This window comes from Harpia harpyja, chromosome 9, assembly GCF_026419915.1.
Source record: "Harpia harpyja isolate bHarHar1 chromosome 9, bHarHar1 primary haplotype, whole genome shotgun sequence".
NCBI classification, from domain to species: Eukaryota; Metazoa; Chordata; class Aves; order Accipitriformes; family Accipitridae; genus Harpia; species Harpia harpyja.
In genome coordinates, this window is record NC_068948.1 from 42,258,465 (window position 1) to 42,280,944 (window position 22,480).

General features: G+C 37.7%; 1 protein-coding gene across 3 annotated transcripts; it reads right to left on the reverse strand.

Annotated features, from left to right (window-relative positions):
- Positions 1-3,247: 3,247 nt before the first annotated feature.
- RAB36 (RAB36, member RAS oncogene family) lies at positions 3,248-22,477 on the reverse strand. 3 transcript variants are annotated; one of them, XM_052797388.1, is made up of 13 exons: positions 22,363-22,477; positions 21,038-21,140; positions 19,366-19,518; positions 18,553-18,641; positions 17,312-17,400; positions 14,658-14,723; positions 13,495-13,596; positions 11,775-11,839; positions 10,720-10,771; positions 9,237-9,318; positions 7,516-7,606; positions 6,845-6,964; positions 3,248-6,612 (listed from the first exon to the last, which is right to left on the reverse strand). In XM_052797388.1, exons 4-13 carry the CDS (start codon positions 18,619-18,621, stop codon positions 6,548-6,550), a joined length of 801 nt encoding a protein of 266 aa, XP_052653348.1. In that variant the 5' UTR covers positions 18,622-18,641; positions 19,366-19,518; positions 21,038-21,140; positions 22,363-22,477; the 3' UTR covers positions 3,248-6,547. The 3 variants fall into 3 exon arrangements, with proteins under 3 accessions (XP_052653348.1, XP_052653349.1, XP_052653350.1); XM_052797389.1 differs by lacking the exon at positions 19,366-19,518; XM_052797390.1 differs by lacking the exon at positions 14,658-14,723.
- Between the last annotated feature and the right edge of the window lie 3 nt (positions 22,478-22,480).

Consider the following 22,480-nt stretch of genomic DNA (forward strand, 5'->3'; position numbering starts at 1 on the left):
TCGCAGCGCTGCGGAAGGGGAGGAGAGGGAAGGAGCCAGGCGCAGCGACTGACACGGCGCTGGGGCCTCTTAAAGGGGCAGCCCGGGCCGGCGGCGGGAGGCCGTGCCCGCGGGACTCCGCGGGGCTTGGGGGGGTGCTGGCCCTGCGCCCTTCCCCACGGCGCGCTCCGGTGAGACAAAGGCAGGGAGTTGCAGACTCGTGTCCGTTCACGTCTGCTCGCCCTGGCGGCCACAGGCCTGGGCATCGCCGTAGGTAGGCATGGCTATACCTAAGCCTGGGCAAGAACATATCATACACACAGCCCTCTGTGCGGAGGGAGGTATCCATTCTTGTCCATACATCCGTGCCTGCCCTCATATATTATGTATAAACACCAGCACGTCTCTGTACTCTCTCTGGCGTTCACAGCAGCACTCTCCCCCCAGGCACTGATGCAGCTCACCTTCAAAGGTCATGTTTTCCCCCACTAATGTAAGTGCTGTTTAGTAGTAGGCTTGTCATTCACTCAGTCCTTCCTTCCTTGACAATTCATGACAAGCTGGATTTCTGAGATGGGCAACTGGTACTCCAAAAATCGCTGTGATATTAACATAAAGCCCCCTTTGTTCAGGCATTAGTCTCACTTTTGTCCTGTATATTATCCTAGCCACAATAACTCAGAGTCCCATGCCTCAGCTCTGGGTGAAGGGTGGCAAATGATTTAAACAAAAGTCTGGTTGCTGAGTATTACTCCTTCTGCAATCACAGTACATGATCTTGCTTAAGCCCTCTATCCTTTCTACTAATGTAATAAATGTACTAATTCAACCTCTGAAAAAGTGGTAACAAATACACCTGAAGTTCTATCTTGCCTGTTTGGACGATAGGAAAAAGTGAGATATGTACACCTCCTATCCCCCATAAACCTGCTTCTTTCATGCCTGCAGTGAGGTATACCTTTTCTGATAGGTATTACTAGACAAGAGGGTAGGATATAGCCCCAACAAGAACTAACAAAATCCTGTAAGAATGAAAAGCACAAATCCACAGGAGTAGCTCTCTTACCTTTGAGATATGTAATGTTTCATAATCCATTAAACAGTTTTTCTCTTCGTGCTTTTTTATATGCCAAACAAAATACTGTCGTGTACTTTCAGACATATCATGAATGGCTAATGTATTCAGTTTCGCATAGTTCATCTCTCTTGGTTTTTGTTTCCTGGCTTTAACCTCTTTTCCTGCACTTGTTTCCTCAGCTTTTAACACTTAACAGGCATTGGCTGACCTATATGGAAAACAGGTTATAATCTAAATCATAATAAAATCTATATGTTTAGTAAATACCTCTATAAGTCTTTCAAGAAATCTCAGTCTTTCACAGAAATAAAGTAAATTGGCTTTTCACCATTGATACTGTTTGCTATTTGTTTGCCTCGGTGCCAGTTTGAACAATGAAATTCTGACATGCAATATATTTTGGATAATATGAAACTTAAGACTGTACTGGCATGGTTATAATAATGACAGGTATATTACATCACAGGGATATGTTCTGAATTCATATGTTACTTTTACTGAAGTCTCACAGTTCTGATTTTTTTATGTCTAGGGTTTTTTCTATCTGGGTTCACTTTTCTGACATTTGTGCCCTTTCTGGAGGGAGTAAGAATTCTGATGAGTCAGAGGAGGGATTTCTGTATGCACACTTAACTTTTAGTGGATAATACTATTAAATAACTGCACCCTTTTTATCTATTGAGGTACTACAACATCAGAAATTCCAGTGGAAATTGAAGGGATCTCTGAATTTTTGCTGATACTTTATGCATTCAACACAGTATTATTTTAATAGGATACAAAAATTCATTAAGGCTATGCTGGCAGACACATACCTGTGATTTGAGACTGAAAATCCTGTGATGAGTGGGCTAAACTACAGACAGACTGTCCAGCACATACCCTCTGCTGGCCTACAAGAGATTGCAAAGCCTTTCTCAGTCAACACAGAACTAGTACTCCGGTGACCATAGAGCTCCCTCTTGTGGAAAGAGGAGCCAGTCGGCTTAGTCTTAAAAGCTCCTGAGATGTCACTTTATGAACTGTTTCTTCAGCATGATCCCGCACGAGAGAATCAGAGGTTTTGTAAGGAAAAAAAAAAAAAAAAAAAGAAAAAAAAAAAAGGTAGGACATAAGCAGACTCTTTAAAGAGAAATAAAACATGATTTCTGATTAATCTGTGGCTGAAACTAAGAAACCATATTTTTGTAGCACAAAGCAGCACTCTGGTAGTGTTTGACAAGGCTGGTAAGTCTCAAGAAGTCCCATCCAGTCTAAATCATTCTATGAACCCAGAAAAATGGGAACTATCCTTCTCAGAATTCAGAGAATGGCAGTTTCTCGCTGTGAGAACAACCTTCTGGCCAAAAATACAAGAAACTGATCAACCATTTCCACTACCAAATGCACATTCTGCTAGAACTTCAACTTGTCAAACACTTCATTTTAACTCACATGCTCAGAGGATGTGATACAGAGAGGAGTTATAGCATTCACTCACCAGTACGTTATATTGTACTCCCTAGAACAACCTCTAACTATTGATCAAAACCTGAAAAGACACAGAGGGGGCAGATTTATTCACAAAGAATGGACTCCGGTTGTACCACAACGAGGCAAGCATGAGCTGGGAACCATCGGGATTCAGAAAGATCTGAATCACATGACCTATAAGAATAATAAAATCCTAAGTGTCAAATAATCACTCAAAAGGCAGTAACAACATCATTAAAAATTAAAAGGAAAGGTTTTTATAGTAAGAAATGAACTTTGCCTGTCAGGTGACTGTTTCTTAAACAGCTTTTGATCCACTATCGGTTGTTTTGCTGAAAAAGATATGCGTACTTATTTAAGCAGGAACTCATTAACACATTAGCTTCTACTTATTAAGACAAGAAACAGTATAACATTAGTACTTCTTTGGGGAAATTGATTATTACAATTGCTGTCTAAATTTGCTTCAGACTGCCTCTGAATTTCACTTCTCCAATTTCTCACCTGCAAATTCCACAAGGAAGCTGGCACTGCAACTGTTGCCATGATCGCTGTAAGGACTTCAACTGGTATAAAAATCGTGGTTTAGCATATGTTTAGAGTTAATACAGTTGTTCCAACACTGTTTTCCACAATATTAAGGCTTCTTCAAAGCCAATTAAGTTGCTGATAGAATGGATTAACATACATAGATAAAACATAGACCAGAGAGAAACATTTAAGAACTTGCAAATTTACATTTATTTTCCCACCAAAGTTAGTTTCCTTTGTTCTTTCCTAAGCAATTCATCATTTGCAACATGATCCAAGATTAATTTTAGATGATCAATTATGAATCCTAAGTTCTTTGCAGGGGAAGTCTCAGTGGGGCTAAAAAACACTCCCCAAAACCAACAAACCAAAGAAAAAAAAAGCAAAAAATACCCCCACCAACCAAAAAAAAACCCAGTCTCAAAGCATCCACCATAGAATAGATGGAGTCAGACCATTGTCAAGTGATAGTTAATGACTGAGTACTGCATTTGTATGTGAAGTTTTTGGAGCTCCAGAAGATACAAACCAGTAATGACATCAAGCAATGTACTGAATCACTAGAAAAAACTGTCCCAGTTGATTTTCCAAGGAACATGATTGCATTGTTGAAGAGATTGCATCTCTGTGATTTTGTACAATTGAGCTCAGCAATGAAATAAACACTTACGAGATATATATTTGAGGGGGGACAGGACGGGATGGGAGTGGAATCTTTTCGTAGATTTGTTATGAGTCATTTTGCAGCTGCTAACACCAATATGTCTGCAGAGAAACCTAGCACCTAGCCTAGACAACATGATTTGCTGCAGTAGAGTGAACCATCTTTTCTACTCTCATTCAAACTCAGTAAACATGAAGACCATGGCTATGCTGCCCACTCAGTGCAGCACATGGTACAAGTGGAGTGTATATTCGTCATCCTTGTGAAACAGATTTGAGATGAACAAATACATAGAACATCATAAGGTCAAAATATTACACATTTGGATAAATAACTCCCTACCTACCCACACATATTCATTTTCTCCACCAAATGCTACATTTGCATCTTTGCCAACAGAATCAGTACAATTGCCAAAGTGAAGATTGTCCGATAAAAAAAGACACAGAGTTCCTAGATCTCTATTCATCATATTCTATGAAGCTGCTCTAACTTATATCATAAGAAAATAAAAGTAATAAAAAGGGTGTTTTAGTCATCTTTTCTCTACTTTTTCCTATTTCTTATCAAACAGTTTGGGGCAGGGGGAATGGCAGAGAATCTAGAATATTTGCAGTTTGATACATAGATTTATTAAGAAATGGTTTTTTTTTTCTCAGCAGCTCAAATCTGAAAGATCCTGTTACAATCAGTTTTCCAGATACTGTTTTTTCTGTAATGACTGAATGAGTATCTTAAGAAAATGTAACTTGTAACTGCCCATAGGTTTTCTTCTTTCTCTCTATTTAAAATAATTGCAGTATGAAATTTAGAGCATTATAGAAGATGTTCTTTTTTTTTTTTTTTATGCCAGCATAGCACATAATGTTGGACTTGAATCTTAGAAGTATGGAGTTATAAGCTGCTGATAGATTTGTAGAGAAGCAGTCTTTCTGTTGTCCCACTTTGATTGCATTGGTAATTCTTTCATTTGAGTGCTTATAGTAGTTTTGAAGGACCATAAATTTGTATGGTTTAGTGCAAGCAAAAGATTTACAGCATCTCATTTATCTTCAGAGAAATATCACTAACTAGATACTCAGAACTGAATATTAAAATTCAGTGAGATACTGGAAAAATTAGAGGGAAATAAAATTAGTGTATTTCCCTTTCATTTTTTTGTACTTTCGCAGTTTAAACCTAATTATCATACTCAATCATACTAATACAATTTCACAAAATGACCAAATATTTGCTATAGTAATTTCTGGCAACATTATTTGTCATTCAAATTTCTGGCAATGTCATTTGTCAGCAGGAATGACTTTTAAAACAGGAATATCTTTTGGCATCAGTCATTGTTGCCCAAAGAGCAGAAGAGCATTGCAAAGCTGCTTTACTTCGATGAAATTCAGTGGTACCCAGAGCTAATCTCTCCCCATTAAACAATGATTGTAGTTTCTAAAGAACTAATTGCACAAGGTTATGTCAAAAGATATTTGAAAAGGCAAAACCGGGGCAACGGTTTTTTGATCCAGCCAGCACACCAAGCCACAGCAACATGTCCAGAGAGCAGGTTCTACCATAAGCATTCAGTAATGACACCTTCATATGGCAAGTACCTTAGGGCTTAACAAGCATGTGTCTGCTTTGGAGAACTCCATCTTTTCGCATCCCCCACACACTCACAAGTCTTTTCACAAAATAGCAAAATTATTTCTTTGCCATTACTGCTTTTATTAAGCAGTGGATCAAATTGCTGCCACCATCTAGTGATCAAATTATCTTATCCAGTAAAAGCAGATAGAGTGACTAAGAGTTTAGTAGCAGTATCGAATCTAACCTTATCACCTCAGAGTTTCTACCACAGACAGGGATGAACAAGTTCATGACTGAGACTGCAGGTGGTTCCAGAATCATGGTACATTACTACAAACAAAAAAATGCAGTTAGAATAAAATGAAAAAATTACTCTTAGCAACAAAGTAGAACTGCAGTATAGACAATATTCATGAAGATCAATCCAGAGAAGGATTCTCTTTGGAAGACAGAAAAATTAGATTTCATGTATTCCATGTCATGCACCTATGTGACCATTCTTTCTTATTCAAGAGAGTGGAAAAGAATAGCATTCTTATCTGGTAAGATTTTAAAAATATTAGACAGCTAGGATAAAACAACAAAGTTCCTACCTGGACTTCTCCTAGACTTGGAAATACTTAAATACTGGGCTCTGGTTCTCAAGTGGAAAATGAAAAATAATACAGATTTTTCCTGGATGAGGAAACCACAGTGGAAACTATGCAGTCTGCATTTGTGTACTTCCATACCTGTTATGTAAAAAGATTTCTTTTGAAACAGTTTTAATATATTTGGAATCCATAAAAGCAAGTCAGAGTTATTTTATACCATTATCTTAAAAGGCAGAAACATATGGATAGCACCTTTTATTCTGAACTGCCATTTGTTTTCTGCTCCTATGAGAACGCAACTTCACTATCTAAGACTTCTAGAGAATGATGAAAAAACAACACATGAAAGTTACATAACTTTTGACTACAAGTGTTTCTGGCAGACAGGTGAGCACATGGCACTGGCAATGCCTTCTTGTATTAAGGCAAGGATGTTATGTTTCCACTACACAGAGAAAGGTTTATTTAACAGTTGTACCATCCTGCACAAGTGAGCCTGCAGCAGCAAGGGAACTCACAAAAAGAAAGTTTGGATAAATTTTTCCTCCCTCATTTCCAAAAATAAAACTTTCTGGTTTGAGAGCTTTTATTGTTGCAGGTGCTCTATGTTGGACTACAGAGAAGCATGGCGCTTGCAGAAACTGTTGACAGTTAGCAGCAACCCAGGCTGACTTGAGTTTTGCCTTCTGGGATTTCCATCATGTTCTTTTCCATTTCTGTAAAAACAAAAAAGTTATAAAATCCATTCACAAGAAATTATACCATCCAATACTAAGGATAACAAAAGCTGAATGTAGCCCCAGCCACTCCTATATGCTAGAACTCAGATATACAATGACATGAATATGCTTGCACGTGTCTGAAACAGGCTTTATTGCTTGAAGAACCTCCTCAATCCTCCAGACTGTAAACAAGGAAAATACATGCAAAACCCAAAACTTAACATACTGATGAGGTTTCCTGCCCCAATTTGGGCCATGTGTCCAGCAGTTTTCTCCAGTTCCTTTATCATGGACTGTTCAAAGGCCAAGGCAGCAACTCGGGAAAAGAACTCTTTGACATTTTCCCCTAGGAAACAGGACAGAAATTATGTGTTTTTACAACTGCACATCAACACACTATCAAACATAACAAGCACATTTGTGAACAGATCACTGCTCCACACTGGGACAGAACAGGCCTCTCCAACAATCTGTCCTCCATTCTGATCACTGCAGAGATAATTTCTCATTTTCTTACTCTGGAACACTGTACCCTGTACTGTACCTTTATTTTTAGTCAGCCACAGAAAGAATTCAGTGTGTGGTATAATCTTTTTTCATTGCTAATGTTGAGTAGCAATGCACATGTGTATTTATGTAACTACCTATGAATTAAACATGCTTAGACATTGCACAGCAGCTCAAGTACTCCTTTCTGTAAACATGACAGTGCAAGCACACATACAAATACTCAAATACAATCAACCATTAATAAACCTGAAGTTTCCAATAGCAACAAAATGCAAGAACAACAAAAAAACCTGCATGGGAATGGGGGGATAAGGAACTTCAACTTCCTCCCACCTTAACATAAGCCTTTGTGGTTGCACTGTTTTTACATCCTTTGCAGTAACTTACCTGTTTTAGCTGAAACAGACCAGTATTCTGCTTGCATCTCATTGGCAAAGCGGATGGCATCTAGCTCTGTCCTTTCACACACAGCATCTGACTGAGTAAAGAATATGGAATAACTTTAACATAAGAAGTGTATATGGGCTGGTAATAACATAGAGGCACTGCTAGCACCTATACTGTGATGCTTCCAGTTTTCACAGTGGCCTTTCTGGCCTTGCCTTAGAACTTGTGCAATCAGACATGATTGCAAGAATGAACATTCAAGTACTTAGCACTGCTTTTAAAATGGAAGTCTCCACTCACCTCTCACAGCATTGAAACAAACAACAGTTAACAAGTGTGGCTGTTGTATCTAACTATATAGTGTGGTTGGGAGCTATAAAGACAACAGCCCAGTTACTGGTCTTTAAATTCGTGTCACCCCACCATTCTCAGCAGAAGACTTGCAGTTCCAACTAATCACAATGGTTCTTTGGGTTTAACCTTGTCTCTGTCTCAGATCCTTTTTTCTACTCCATCGTTTTTACTATGTTGTAACACAACTGCCTCCCCCCCTTTTTATTTTTGCTCTTTTTTTTATCTCTTCTTAAGACTAAAATTTCTTGCCCCTCCAATGGATTTTGCTTTCTTGCACTTACTTTTCAGGTATATTTCCCCTCTCATTTGTTCTCTGTGATCAACCATATCAGTATGTTGCTATTTGCTTTCAATTTCCAGCCCATTTATGATGGATTATACAAGTCGTCTTTGTTTGTACAGTTTTCTGTGCATTGTCTTACAATGGGGAACCTCTGCACAATTGAGAAGAATTCTAAAAATTTGGAAAGGATGATGTGACATCAAGATGAGAAGTACAGTGAATCCAGTTGGGAAGATACTGGTTTCATACTGAAGTAATACCTAGAACCCACAATCCTTTGCTCTGCTCTTGTCTCCCTTTCAGTTGTTTCTAAAAACAGAAACTAATTTACAGTAACGAATTCTAGCTTAGACAAGACTTGAGATCTGTGTCCTCAGAGGTCTGGCACATTTAGCTTTTACTGCAACTCAGAAAAAGCAGCATAAGCAACACAAAGTACCAGAAAAACTGACAGACATGCAGATTTTTGGGACTTATTTTCAGTGAAGGGTAAGAAACAAACTGCATAAGTGATACTGTGGCAGCTGGCGGGGGGTGGGAAATTAAAAAAAAAAAAATCAACTAAACAGCAGAAGCAGCAAGTTTGTTTTGAAATCCTTAAGAATTAAGTATTGATAGCTAGAGAAAGACAAACACAAGACTCAGAATGGTATACGGTGAGTGCGTTATATCCTGTTCTTCTGAAAAAGATGTCACATTCAATTAAGTAAGAATTCTTCCCTGTTCCTGCATAATGAACACACTGTCCTAAAAAAACCTAACAAACAAAACCTTCAAGATCATTAGGTACTCCATTCTTTTGTGCACCCAACTTTTCTTTGCCTTTTCAGGTGTCTGTATGTGCTTGAAAAATGTCATGCAAGGAATGGAAATAGGGATATTACACTAACTACCCATTTTTTCAGAAGCGTTTTCTTAACTTGGAACCAAGTCTGCCATTCTATTCACCTGTGATCTTCTTTCTTTCTGTTTAGGTTTTTCCCTCAAGGCCTTTATTTCAACAACATTGAGCACAACTTGTAAGGGAAATTACTTGAGGAACTAGGGGAAATCCGATTTCCTTATCTGCATTCAATTTACTTACCACCAAATCTTTTTTTGTTCCAACTAGAAAGATGAAGCTGGAATCTGGCTCATTCTCCCTCAATGCATCTTCTAGCCACTGTCTGAAATACAAAAAAGAAATGAGATAATCAGGCAGAGGGACTGAGGAATATAGGAGAAAGTGACAGATAACAGGGTCACAAGAAAAGTGAGAGGATGAATTTACGTGAGAGTATCAAAAACCTTATTTTCTAGACAGAGAGAGACCAGGAGCTATTCCAACTGCTTTGAATACATGTCTTCCACTAATGAAAAGTTCAAACATGCCCACTGTAGAGTGCAAATTCAACAATGATTTTAGCAACCAGAGAGAGTATTTATCAGCATAAGGGAGGGGGCAAAGTTTTGATTGAGATAAGGAATAAAAAAACAAGAAGCAGAGGAAAAGATATGAACAACATAGCAGATCAGATACAAATGGGAATAAAGAAGAGTGAAATAATCTATTCAGCATTATGAAACAGCTCCCTATGAAGGCTGCATGATTCTTGTCTCATAAGCTTTTATATTTTTGTTACTCCAGCAATCAAGTTCCTCCTGAGTCATCCAACACAAGTCAAGGATGGAAGGGAGTGTGTGCATGTGTGGGAAATCAGGTTCACAGGCTTCAATTATTTTCAGCCAAGCAGAGATGCTAATATATATATTATTTTACAAAGTCCTATGTAAATGAGCTAAGTACCACAGCAGCAGTCTAAGGAAATAGTCTAATACACATTCAAATAAGACCAGGTACAGGTTGTAAAGAAACATGTACCTGCATTACAGTCACAACAGTATGTTAGAAATATATACGCTCTGAGCTGGCAATAACAACGTGGAACATAGATCCATGTAGGGTTTTGCAGCCTGCACTAAAAGCAGAACAAGTTTACTCATAACAATTAGCATGCTGATGTAACCAAACCATTACAAGTATCTGAACCAGCAAGTTTAGCTATATCTACATATAATTTGAGTTTTTAATTCTCTCTCCTCTTTTTGACAGCCTATTTCCCAACAGAATCACTACAGAAACTAGAGAAAGAAAATAATTTCAGGCTAGCAGTGCACCTAGAAAATGAAAGGCTTTTGAGACATTACGCATGAGATGCATCTCATCAATTTCACCATTTACATCAGATGCCAGCCTGATATTCTGTTTATAGCAAACGGAGAAAAAAGGATGCACTTCATGTCTTCCTGCATGTCTAGTTTTGGAAGGATCAAGCTCTTACTGAAGTGCTGCCTTCTCTCCACTGACTATAAAGGAAGTCAAGAGTAAGTGTTCAAATTTATGCCCTGCATTTTCTTCAGAAAAATCCCACTCTATGTAATCCAAACAAGTGACTGTCATTCTTCATTTCTTAGCTCAATAGAAAATACACTCACAATCCAGCAAGTTCTCAGCAACTACAGGCTGTCCAAGGCAATTAAACCTGCTGTAAAAGCTTTAAAGGCTAAGCCAAAATACAGAAACTTACTTGGTGTGATCCAAAGTCTGGATATCGGCCAGATCAAACACTGTTATTATAACTGCAATAAAAGATAAGAACAGAAAAAAAGTAATTAAGTTAGAAAGTGTATCAGAAGTCTCTCCAACTCATCTTGTTAAATGGAGAGTATGTTTACATATAGAGTACAAGAGCAGATTTAACACAGAGGAGATGGAAGACCATCCATTTGCTCATTCCTCTTCCTTCTCTAGCACCCAGTAAGACTGAATTCCTCAGCCTTCAACTTATTTAGTCTTTAACTGTAGTCTGCAGTCTATAGTGCTATTACTCCTTTTATTTTGGGACCACTTTAATTCCTGCAGAAACTGCCTCTTACCAAAGGAAATGCCAGAAGTATCCACTTCTAACTTCAGCAATAATCTTACCCAAACCCAAATTCTTTTCACCCTACGCACAAGTGCCAATTTTTATCACTGCATCATCAGAACATTCAGAGCTTGCAGGTGTGTCGTGGTTTAGGCCCAGCCGGCAACTAAGCACCAGGTGGCTGCTCACTCACTCCTCCCCCACCCCTGGCGGGATAGGGAAGAGAATTGGAAGAAAAATGTAAAAACTCATGGGTTGAGAGAAAGACAGTTTAATAGGACAACACAAAGAGAGAAGCAATAGTAGTAACAATAATACTAATAAAAAGAGTGTATGAAGTGAGTGATGCACACCCAGTGCCCAGCCCATTCCCAAGCCACAATCACTCCTCCCCCTGGCCAGCTCGCTCAGTTTATATACTGAACATGATGTCATATGGTATCGAATATGTCCTTGGCTAGTTCAGGTCAGCTATCCTGGCCGTGTCCCCTCCCAGCTTCTTGTGAAAATTAACTCTACCCAAGCCAAACCCAGGACAAGATGTGAGAATATATCAATTCATGATCTTTTTAGTCCCTACTTCTCTCCAATAATGGACAATCCGTTCTACCACGCTGTGTCTACAGGTACCTTTCCAAGGAGCACATATGCATGTATGTTTCTGTATAAAGTATAACCTCCTGTCACAGCCAGGATCAAACTAATGTTGTTCTCACCCTCTGCTCCTCGGTAGTAAGCAGATGTAATGCACTTGAACTTTTCCTGACCTGCTGTGTCCCATCTGTGCAATGGGGGGAAAAAAGAAATTCAGGTTAATGAAACCCAATGTAACCTGAGTAAGCATGCTAATGAAGCAGCAGACTGGTACAAGTTGGAGAAGAATGTGATACCAGAGAAGTGTTACCATCTGGAACATATTATTCATTAACTACTGATAGAAATACAGTAAAGCTGTATTATTTAATGAAGATATTTGAACTCTGGTTTTTGGTTTTTTTTAAATACTGGTCATTTTGGAGACACAATTCAAATATTCATATTCTGCATGGTAATACACTGTTAAATTATTTTTTCCTCACCTATGTCATTTGCATGTATTTCTAGGGCAAGCTAATTTTGAGAACTTTCTGTGCTAATACTAGCTAAATCATGTATTAGCCCATATTAGAATTTTGCAACTGCTACATATAATATCTGTCCATACACTACAAATTAGAGACCTACAGCTCAGTCCATCAGGTACTAATGACAGCATTAAAGAAAAATCAAGTGTTTCTTATTAATGAGCATGATATGCAGTACTCTCAGCTACTGCTAGCACTACAGAGGTTTGGGGTTTTGTTATGGCCTAGTACTGCCAGTCACAGATACTTGCAAATTTATCTTGTATGGAAATCCCTTAGCAAGAGGGGGCACTAGTGCTTATCATATGGAAACGTTCTACCTAGCCACTGAAGATTCTGTGGATAATACAACCTGACATTTAGTAGCTCATGAACCTTATTGCTTCAGCTGGCAAAACACTGATATATCAGTCTAGATTTTTAGAGGGACTCAAGTTCCAAAAGGATAGTGCCTGGCAGAATTTTCAAAAACACAATGGCACTGAAATCAGTGGGAAATGGATTTCTAAGTATTTTTCAATAAATCCCATTAGCCATCTATTTACATCAATGATATCTCAGAAAAAACATGTTCCTAAGTGAAAAGGTTTTTAAGATTCATGCACTAAAAATACATGCAAAGCATCTTGTTTCTGCTCTAGGTCACACTAGAGCACAGATGATTCAATAACGCTCTCTACAGAACAATAGTGCTAGCCACTAGAAATACCAAAGGACATCCTTCAGCAGAACCAAAGCAGGTGAGAGAAGGCCAGGATTCCCACTAGTCTGATAAACAAAGCTGAAAATCAAAGATTTTAGGTTCAAACTCTAATAAAAACACTCCAGTCTTTCTACAAGTTGGGGAGATTCAATTAGTCCCTAATTAAGAGATGCTGAAATCCCTGGACACTTTACTATTAATTTCAATGGCTGCAGCAATAAAACTCCCAGTAAAGCCAAGTTCAGTGCTCATTGTGACTACTAAACTCAAATGACAGAATAGTGTAACAGTATAACTGTACAAAGTCTGTGGGAAAAGCTTCCACTTCTCTTTCAAGAAACTTGAGTAAAAAAGGCAGAAATGGTGCAAGACCTCTGAGATGAATTGTCATTGACAAACTTATAATGTTTTTTAGGGATGAGAAATTAAAGAGAGTAAAATTTTTACTAAAACTGCAAGTCCAGGCACAGAACCTGTTTTTCAGATCACACTATTCTTTGTGCAACTTTATTATTTCTTAAAAATCTTTATTGCACTGGAGCCTGCAGCAATTCAAGCTCTGCTGAGAATGTACTCTGTGCAATACTTAACCACGCTGTTTCAACTTACATCTGGAGATTATATGGCATTCCAATTATTTCAAAACGTTCAATTTCAAAATCCACTCCAATGGTCGCCTTGTAGTCTCGGTCAAAATTATCTTTACAAAATCTGTAATAAGAAAAAAAAACTAGAAACACCCAGCTACAAATAACTGCAAAACTAACACTATCTGGGGTAAATTATGAAGAAAAGAATTAACTAACTGTGGAGTGGCTATATATTGCAGAAGCATATATAAAAACACCAAGAAACTGATTTTAAAACAGGAGATACTGGATAACAAACTAGAAAGCATATACAACTAGTAAGCTCTCAGGATGAGATGAAAATCAGAACAAAATATCTTCAGACTGTCAAGGAAGATACAGTATCTTATAGTTTTAATTACAAGGGAATATATTATATAAATAATATATTTATATTTTATATAGATATATATATAATTATATATATTTAAAAAATGAGCCAAATGATTAATCAATTAGATAAAAAACTTACCATATCTACTTAAGAATGTGGAAGAAATAATAATAATAATAAAACACAAACATAGACAGAAAGTTGTCATGGTGATCATAAGCTACAGAAATTCAGTGATCTGTTCACTGAACTTAGATACAAAAAGCATAAAAGCTGTTTTTAACATCCAGTAAAGAAACAAATAACTATTCTTTAAGGCTTTCTGCATTTTATCTGTCTTATTTTATAAGCTACAGAAAAACTTGAGCTTCCTCTACAGTCTTGCAGCTGTAGAAATGAGTACAGGTACCCACACAAGGATGACTTAAAAATGTTTCAGTGGACAACCCTGCAAGTAAAGAGAAAACATGAAACCAAGACTAGACACTGGAAAGATTTTTTTTTTTTTTATTGTACCTTCTGATTGTTCAGCCTTTAGGCTGGATTTCTTAAGGAAACACTGTACCATATTTGACTGGATAAAAATAGTTCAGAATATAACATATACTGATAGAAGTGCTGGAGCATGACTTTGTGTTGGTATATTAAGCCTGTTTCATACTGTAGACTGTTTTGTCTTTTATTTAATAACAAAACCATGGTTCAAAACACAACCGTGAATTACTACACTGAATGGACAGGAATGGAAACATTATAACATTTATTTGAGAAATAGCAGAATCAAACCATCTGCTGAAGATACACTGTACCTGTTGATAAGGCTGGTTTTCCCAACATACAGGTCTCCTACCACAACCACTTTGGATATTTTCAGCCTGTTATAAATATGTGAAAACATTACATGTTTTTAGTAGCAATTTCAACATTCTCTCTCTAAAAATTCTGATTTAGATCCTTAAATTGCAAGTGATCAGCACATGTACCTGTGACTCCAGTTTACCTAAATGCCACTGTGCTGCAGGATCAGAGTCTTAAATTGTAAGAAAGAAAAAGGTCACCAAAAAAACCAAACCACTCTGGAGCAGAAATAGTCCATTTCTTAATCTGCATATTTTTTTTTCTTAAATATTATCCAGTGGGACATAAATTGTATTCTGTTAAAATTGCTTTGACTACAAGTATATACATTTGGCAGGTTGCACTAAGACCATAGAGTATCTGCATCCTTTTCATTAAAATTAACCACAAGTTTCTCATCGACTTTAATAGTACAAATCAAGTCCTAAGTGCAGAAATAAGAAATTGCTGATATATAAAATAAACCACTGCAGAATTTGTCTCTGGGAAAAAAAAAGCCCACATGGTTAGAGCCAATACATTTTCTGACTATGTGGAATAATATTAATCTGAAGCTGGCTTCATGCAAATAATCCTCTTTGCTCTGGGTCCTCCCACTGAATACAGCAGATGGGCTTTAGGTGACTCAGCCTGCATTCTTAACATTTAAATGTAGTGTATCTTTTAGGAGATACAGGTGGATAAATGAATGTAAGTATATTTGTTGACCTAAACTTGGATTGACATCTCCTGTGTACATGCTACAAAAACGGCTTAAAAGGTTTAATGTTCTTTTATATCAAGGAATGGCTTTTTAAACAAAGGAATTAATCTTCTGTTGCATACTATTTCCAGTTATATCAGGCTTCCATGTGATGCTGATTCCAAGTTATCCGAATAGTCCAAATCTTGACTGGTAAGCTGCATGACTAATATTTCCAAAAACAGAAGGCATTTTGTGTGCCAGTCAACACTAAATGAGTGGCCACAGGCCCCTAAGCTGCTGACATGTCTCTGCCTGATTAAAGGTTACTGATAAAATAATGAATAAAATCAACAACCTTAAGGGAAAAGCAAAAGAGTAAGTGATGGTTTAGAGGTGTGTGTTCCATTAATTCATATTGGGGAAAAAAACTCCCTAGATTAGACAATTTAACACATTGATGGAATATCAAGAGAGTCTTAAATACAGCCATTCGCTATTGAATTTCCCAGACTACCTTTCCAAATGACAAAGAAATATTCCATTACTTGGGATAATGGAAAAGGAAGATAATGGTTATTCCTGTCCAGCTTTACAATTACTGTACAAAACACACAGTTGTCTGTCCCTCCTGCCCCCTCCCCACCAAAAAATGACCTAATAATAATCATATTTAGAGAGCAGTGACAGGAAAGTGGTTTAATTTTATTCACAAAGCCAAAATGTAAAGCTTTTTAGCTATACTCTGTAACCAGAATAAATGAACTGGAGAGTTGGTTTACCCTGGAAATAAAAAAACCAAATAGATCTTGGTTGTGGTGAGGAAAAAAAAATGCCTCAATTCACTGAAGCATGTTTTGCTAGCAAAATTGTCTGGACACTTGTAACAAATTTACATGAAACTAAGTGACTGTGCTTTTAAAAAGCAATAAACTCACTGATGCCTCTCAGAGACCTATTTTGGCTTCAATTTTTTTTAGCAAGACTCCCTAGTGAAATGAATAAAAAGTTACGTTTAAAGATGGGTATCATGACAAGTCTCATGGTAATCAACAACTCTAGATTTGAAAGAATAGTGAGCTAATTGTCAGTATTCATAAAAGCTCCACTTTATGAAAGATCCTTCACACTGGAATGCAGAAGCATTTAATCACTAAAACATACAGCTATTTATTTTAACTGAATAGTGATGATTTCGAACACAGTTTAGCTTTCTTGCCTTGCTTCAGGAATTAGATCAGTACTAGTAACAGTTCTGGGAGAAAGATGATGTGAAAAAGAAAACCAACTTAAAGATTATTACTAGGGCATAAAACAGTTTATTTGGATTTTTCAATGCTATATATTTACCAGAATTTTGCTCCAGTTTTAAGGAAACATTTAAGAGAATTTCTCAGCATGTATACTTCTAAAAGACTAAAGCTAGATTCTTACATGTTTCAAGCAACTTAGAAATGCTGTATGTTTATATCCCCCACCAAAGCCTTTATTAACTGCTCGTTTGGAACACCAACAGAGAATACAGCAAGGCTAGATCTGCCCTATTCCTGCTCTAGAATTTGGTTGCCATACTGACTTGCATGTGCAAAATTCAACACTAACTTTAAACAGTCAATTAGTCTTTTGAATAGAGTTTAGTTCAAAGTTGCTAAACAACTATTTGTTGCTAAACAACTCTGCTATTTTTTCAACGCTACTTATGGCAGCAGAAAAAGTATCTTTGACAATTATGGGAAGAAGAAGCACTTTATTCATTTACTGTCAAATAGGTCAGAGAACTGCCACATGCACAGGCTTAGCTGCCTTGAAACATACTGGAGAGAGGAAGATGAGGAATGAAGGAGGAAAAGCCTATGAGGTAAGCAGGCTATAAAGAGCTTAAAATACTTTCTTCATTGCATACTTGGTTTATTACAAACTTACCCAACTGTTGCAGTGCTCTGCTGACAAGCAGCCCTGACCTGTGCATGGAAGTGCTCTTTGAACTGCAGACAGGCCTCAGGTGTGTACCACTGAAAAAAGGAGAGAACAGCTATTGGGATAAACTGTGATGTCTACTTTGCAAGAAGTCAAATCAGCAAGGAAAAAAATAGGTAAGGAGATTAATTAAAAGAGTTTGACAAGCACAGGGATACCCTGGCATAAGAAAAGGGATAGCTTGGGTTAGAAGGCAGTAAGGCTTCCCCACAGTTATGTTTGTAAAAACTCCTTTGGGCAGTGCCCTCATTTGACCACCTTTCTGAGTGTCAGCATCTGAGCACTAGCTAAACTTCCACAGTCAAATACGTTTGCTCATCATTCTATACAATAGCAAGTACCTTAAATTATCCCAGTAATCTAAGACACACAAGACAAACACAGATGGGAGCATACCACCAGCAAGTCATTACTATGAAGTCTTTTAGATCTCTTATATGCTTAAAGCACTGTTTTTATTACTAGTTTTTAGTTAGGCATTAGTTAAAAATGAGAAAAACTTATTTTATCTTGTATTTGCTTAAAAAAACTGTGGTAGTTTTCATAAAATTAAAAGCAAAATATGTGGCTGAGATCAAGCATGGAAAAAAAATGCTAACTCCCCTAAAAGGATCTTTTGAACAACTGAAAAAACTAGAATGGTAATTCCTTGACCTTCCCTGTCCTTAATTCTTCTATTATACTTCAAGTACGAAACTGTTTGGGAACATCAATGCTCTCTTCTGTCTGTGTTACTACAGTGCCTACTACATTTGATCTACTGTATGACTAAGGCTCCTATACAGACAGAAAATTAAAATTGCCCCAAATTGTTCAACCAAAACCTCCACATAGATCTAATTAGACTTTTTGCATATTTAATATCAGCTATGGTTCTTATTTCCCCTCGGTGTAGGAACTGTTTAAGCATGTAATTATTAATGTTTAGCTGAAATTATAAGATAACACTTTTGTGGCAAGAGTCACTTTCTGTAAAGGTTAAAAGAAATGAGGATTATTATTAAAGATATCAGCATTGAATGGGAACATGAAGTCACATTCGTCTTTGAAAGAAATCCTTAAACAATTTGTAATTTTAGCAGAAGACAACAACTGTACAGTAAATTAAAATACTATTAGCACAAGGGAAAGATAGCTCAATGGGACAGGCGCTATATACTGTGACCAGAGGGATAAAGAATGCTTACCTTGGGAAACCGGGAGATTATTCTGTCCCTACTCACCGGGGGAATCAAATGCATTAGGTTGGACTTCATCCTTCAAATTCAATTAAATTCTACCAGACAGGATATATAGAAAGAGAAACATAGTATTCAGGAATTGCCTCAATACAGGGAAAACATGATTAGAAAAAAATTAACAGTTCTTACAGACCCATTGTCTTTTTTTCTTTTCGGTACAACTGGCAGTTCTTTCACCTTATTTGCATTAAAGAAAAACCTGTTTCTTATGTAAAAGGGACCACACTTCAGTGCACATAGCTGTAGTAGCAAACAGTGGCTTTCTGAAACTACAAGACAACTCTAATTCCATGGGAGGGCAGAGAATTGTTCACTTAATTCAACATAAGTGCTTGCAGTTTAGCCCTCAAAGGATTTTGCAGAGTTTAATTTAAAAATCTTGCTCATCATTGTTTGAAATGCCTCTGCACTAAGCACATTAATAAATGTTAGGGGATACCAGATTTCATCTGGTCAGAAGAAAGGAGGAAAGGTGAGGCTGCCACGTTTCCTGGCACAACATCAAACTTTAATCCAAGATCAACTCAGAAAGAATGAAATCAGTAGATAGTTTGACTTGGAAGAAGAATAATGTTCACTTGAAAAACACAAATGCATTTAGATAACCCACTAGAGACATATCAATTTGGTTATGCAATGAAACCTCGTGGGTTGTTGGGGGAGGGGACCCTTAATAGGGTACCGATTTCTTACTGGCATTCAAAAGAATGTTTCTAATAAGAACATTCATCATGTAGCAAAGTGTAAGGAAGGACTCACCGTGCAGCAGCTGATGCAGCAGGATCCCAGCTACATAAACAGCTCAGTCTGCTGCTGCGTGGCCATAGCAACAGGCTTGCAACAGTTCCCTTCCTCCCCTTCTCTTACAGATTGGAAAGGCGGAGTTGGAGTAATTTAACTATATATAGGGCCCTAGTTTTAAAAGAATAAACTGGGTTTAGTGGCCATACAGATTCCTTTGATCAGAAACTGCTCCTTAATAAACGCAATGGTCCCCTAATCCTGTATAAGAAAATAGTTCCATTTTCTTCAAAGGTAGTTGTATATACGGATACAAAGAGCAGGATTAACCCAGCGGACAAGGAACTAATGGAATGGGGAACAGTTGCAGTGCTAAAGCATAGTAGCAAATATAAAGAAACTCCTGGGGGATTTTTTCAGAATTTCAACTTGATTTCATCTCAGCTTTAGAGTCAGGATGTGTATGCCACTAATGAGACATTCTGAATTATATAAATGACTTTCTAGTCATTAGTAATCTTGCTTTTTAACGTACCAAACACTAAAGACAAGGAATAAGAAATCACACGTCTCTTTTGTATTGCCTAAGTATTGTTAATCAACTCATTACTTTAGCCAGCATTTAGTATGCGAGACCATAATTTAGGATGCTAAAAGATTTGGTATTTATTTCATTAGGATTTAAATTTCCAAATTTCAGGACAAAAGAAAGCTCTCACATTCTAATAGTCATATTTTGATAATGCTGGAACAGGCTTGGACCTCATAACATTCAGGAGACAAGCCTCTCCGATTCCTGCAGCAGACTAAAAATGTTAAAGGGCAAACCAATGTGGACAAGTAATTTTAAGCAACGAGTAAGTATGTAACAAAAAACTACAGTTGTGTTTTACAAACCCATGCCAAGAATAATGCTCAACAAAATTGCTAGTCCACTACTTAGAATTAATGCTTTATTCTCTTTTGTGAGGAATTGCTTTTAAATCACTTCAGGCACTCATGTGATCTCAACCATACTGAAACACCCACTTCCCCCCAAAGAATCCAGATTTGCAGCTGACGGGTTATTCACCAAAGAAGGTGACTTTACAGTATTTATTTATTACCATATGCATACTTCTACTTATCATGCTACTTGTGAGCGTGTAAAACTAGAGAGATCTAGACCCTTTTTATAGTGTGCTCCTGCCCTTTTGACAAGTTTGAATGATTTTATGGCAATGTTAATGTCTTAAAATAATAGTTCTGAAAACAAAAAGAAAAACTCTGCCAGCTGGTAAGAGTTTCAAACACTAACTTGCTCTCTCCATATTCTCCTAGTTCTAGTTCAACACATCCTAAGCATGTAAAAATCTGTCATGTGTACATAGGCTGACTCACTGCTTGTCTCCTAGAGCTCTTTCACAAACTAACCTACAAAAAAAAAAATCAGTTCAACAATCTCAGTGAATTCAAAGTACAGGAGGGACCAAGGCAACCAAAAAGAAACATTTGAAAATTGAGAGGCCATCGTCACTTACATTTAGTATATTTAATCTAAATCTCACACACACATACATATCCCAATTTACCGAGTCAACAAATTAGCCACACCATTACAGGAAAAAAATCAATGATTTAAGAAATACAAAGCTGCTAAAAATACTAAGAATGATCAGTACTGAGATCCAGATTTTCTCTTCTTACAGACCTGAAGGGGATTCAGACACCAGGGAGGGCTGGGAATATAGTGTCTCCATGGCATCACAGCCCTCCTTTTATCAACATTGCAGGAACAGTAGCACCAGCAGATTCTGTGGATAGACAAAGGATTTGAGGAAGGCATTCAGAAGCTGTACATAAAATAAGTTAACGTCATGACCACTAACCAAAATCAGTATTCCAAGCTATGGTGAAGGACAAGACAGAACAACTCACGCCAAAAGGACGAGAACAGAGTTAACACTGAATGACAAGAGAAGTCCCTGATCTTCTCCTGCCCCTTCCACACTAAGAAAAGTTCATGTTCTTCCTCTTGAAATAGGGTGAAACTTTACAAATATGTAGTTAGTGGAAGTCTAATCTAATTCAGGAAAATAACCTCTACTTTAAATAGTCTGCTCTAAAATGTTGCAGAAAAATTAATCCTTTCCGGAAAATACATTTTAAAGTAGTAATTTTTCTTTTATGGATTTTGAAGATCAACAAACCAGAAACTATTCCTGTGTTGTACTTTAATCTGGCTGATCTGAATGACTTTGGCTTTGTAAAATCCAGTTTAAGAACTTTGATTATTATAATTGTTACTCAAACATAATGAAAAACATCAGCGACTTCTCTATTTGCACTGAGAGCTAACCTTTTATAGCACAAGCTGTTCAGAGTTTTTTTCCTGATGTCAGATCACATCTGATAATCCAGAGCACCCTTAAGTTGTGCTGGCAACATTGCAATGATACATTCTCCCTGTGTACCATCCTCTGAGTAACACTATACTTTTTAGCAGAATCGTACTGAAAAAGATGGCCAAGTCTTGAATACAGTTATGTGAAACTACATAATGATAATGGAACCCCCTGCTACACATTCTAGCTGTTTATAGTGACATTCTGGAGAAGACTAGGAAAGAAAACCTAGTCCAAAACCACTGAGCTCCCTTCAAGCCTTGTACCTCAAGGCACTCACCTGCTATATCTCTGCCATTAACTTGACCACCATTTTGTTCAATATGATTTTTTTTTTCCATTTTGTTCAACTGAAATTACTTTAAAAACAGGGGGTGAGAAGAGACCCTCCCTCCACGCTTCAGCAGAGAAGCGAGGTAAAACGGCCTCCACACTGCAACGCCAAGGCGGCGTTTCCCCCATTTCCTCACACGCTCCCCTCCCTGAGGGGCTGCGCCTCAGCTCAGCCGCCCGCGGCGCCCCACCGCCGCGCGCCGAGTCCCGCGCTAAGCAGCGGCCCCGGCTTCCAATTCGCCAACTACGCCGTTGACGTTACTCTCTCGCAGCAGCCACCGTCAAACGCGGTACTTACGCTGTTGACGCAGGGCCGGACTCAGTGTGCTTGGCTGCGTAGTTTTTATTCACGGAGCAGGGCGTAGGCCAAGAGCTGGTTGCTGTGGCAACTAGAGCACGCGGGCGCGAAAGGCGGT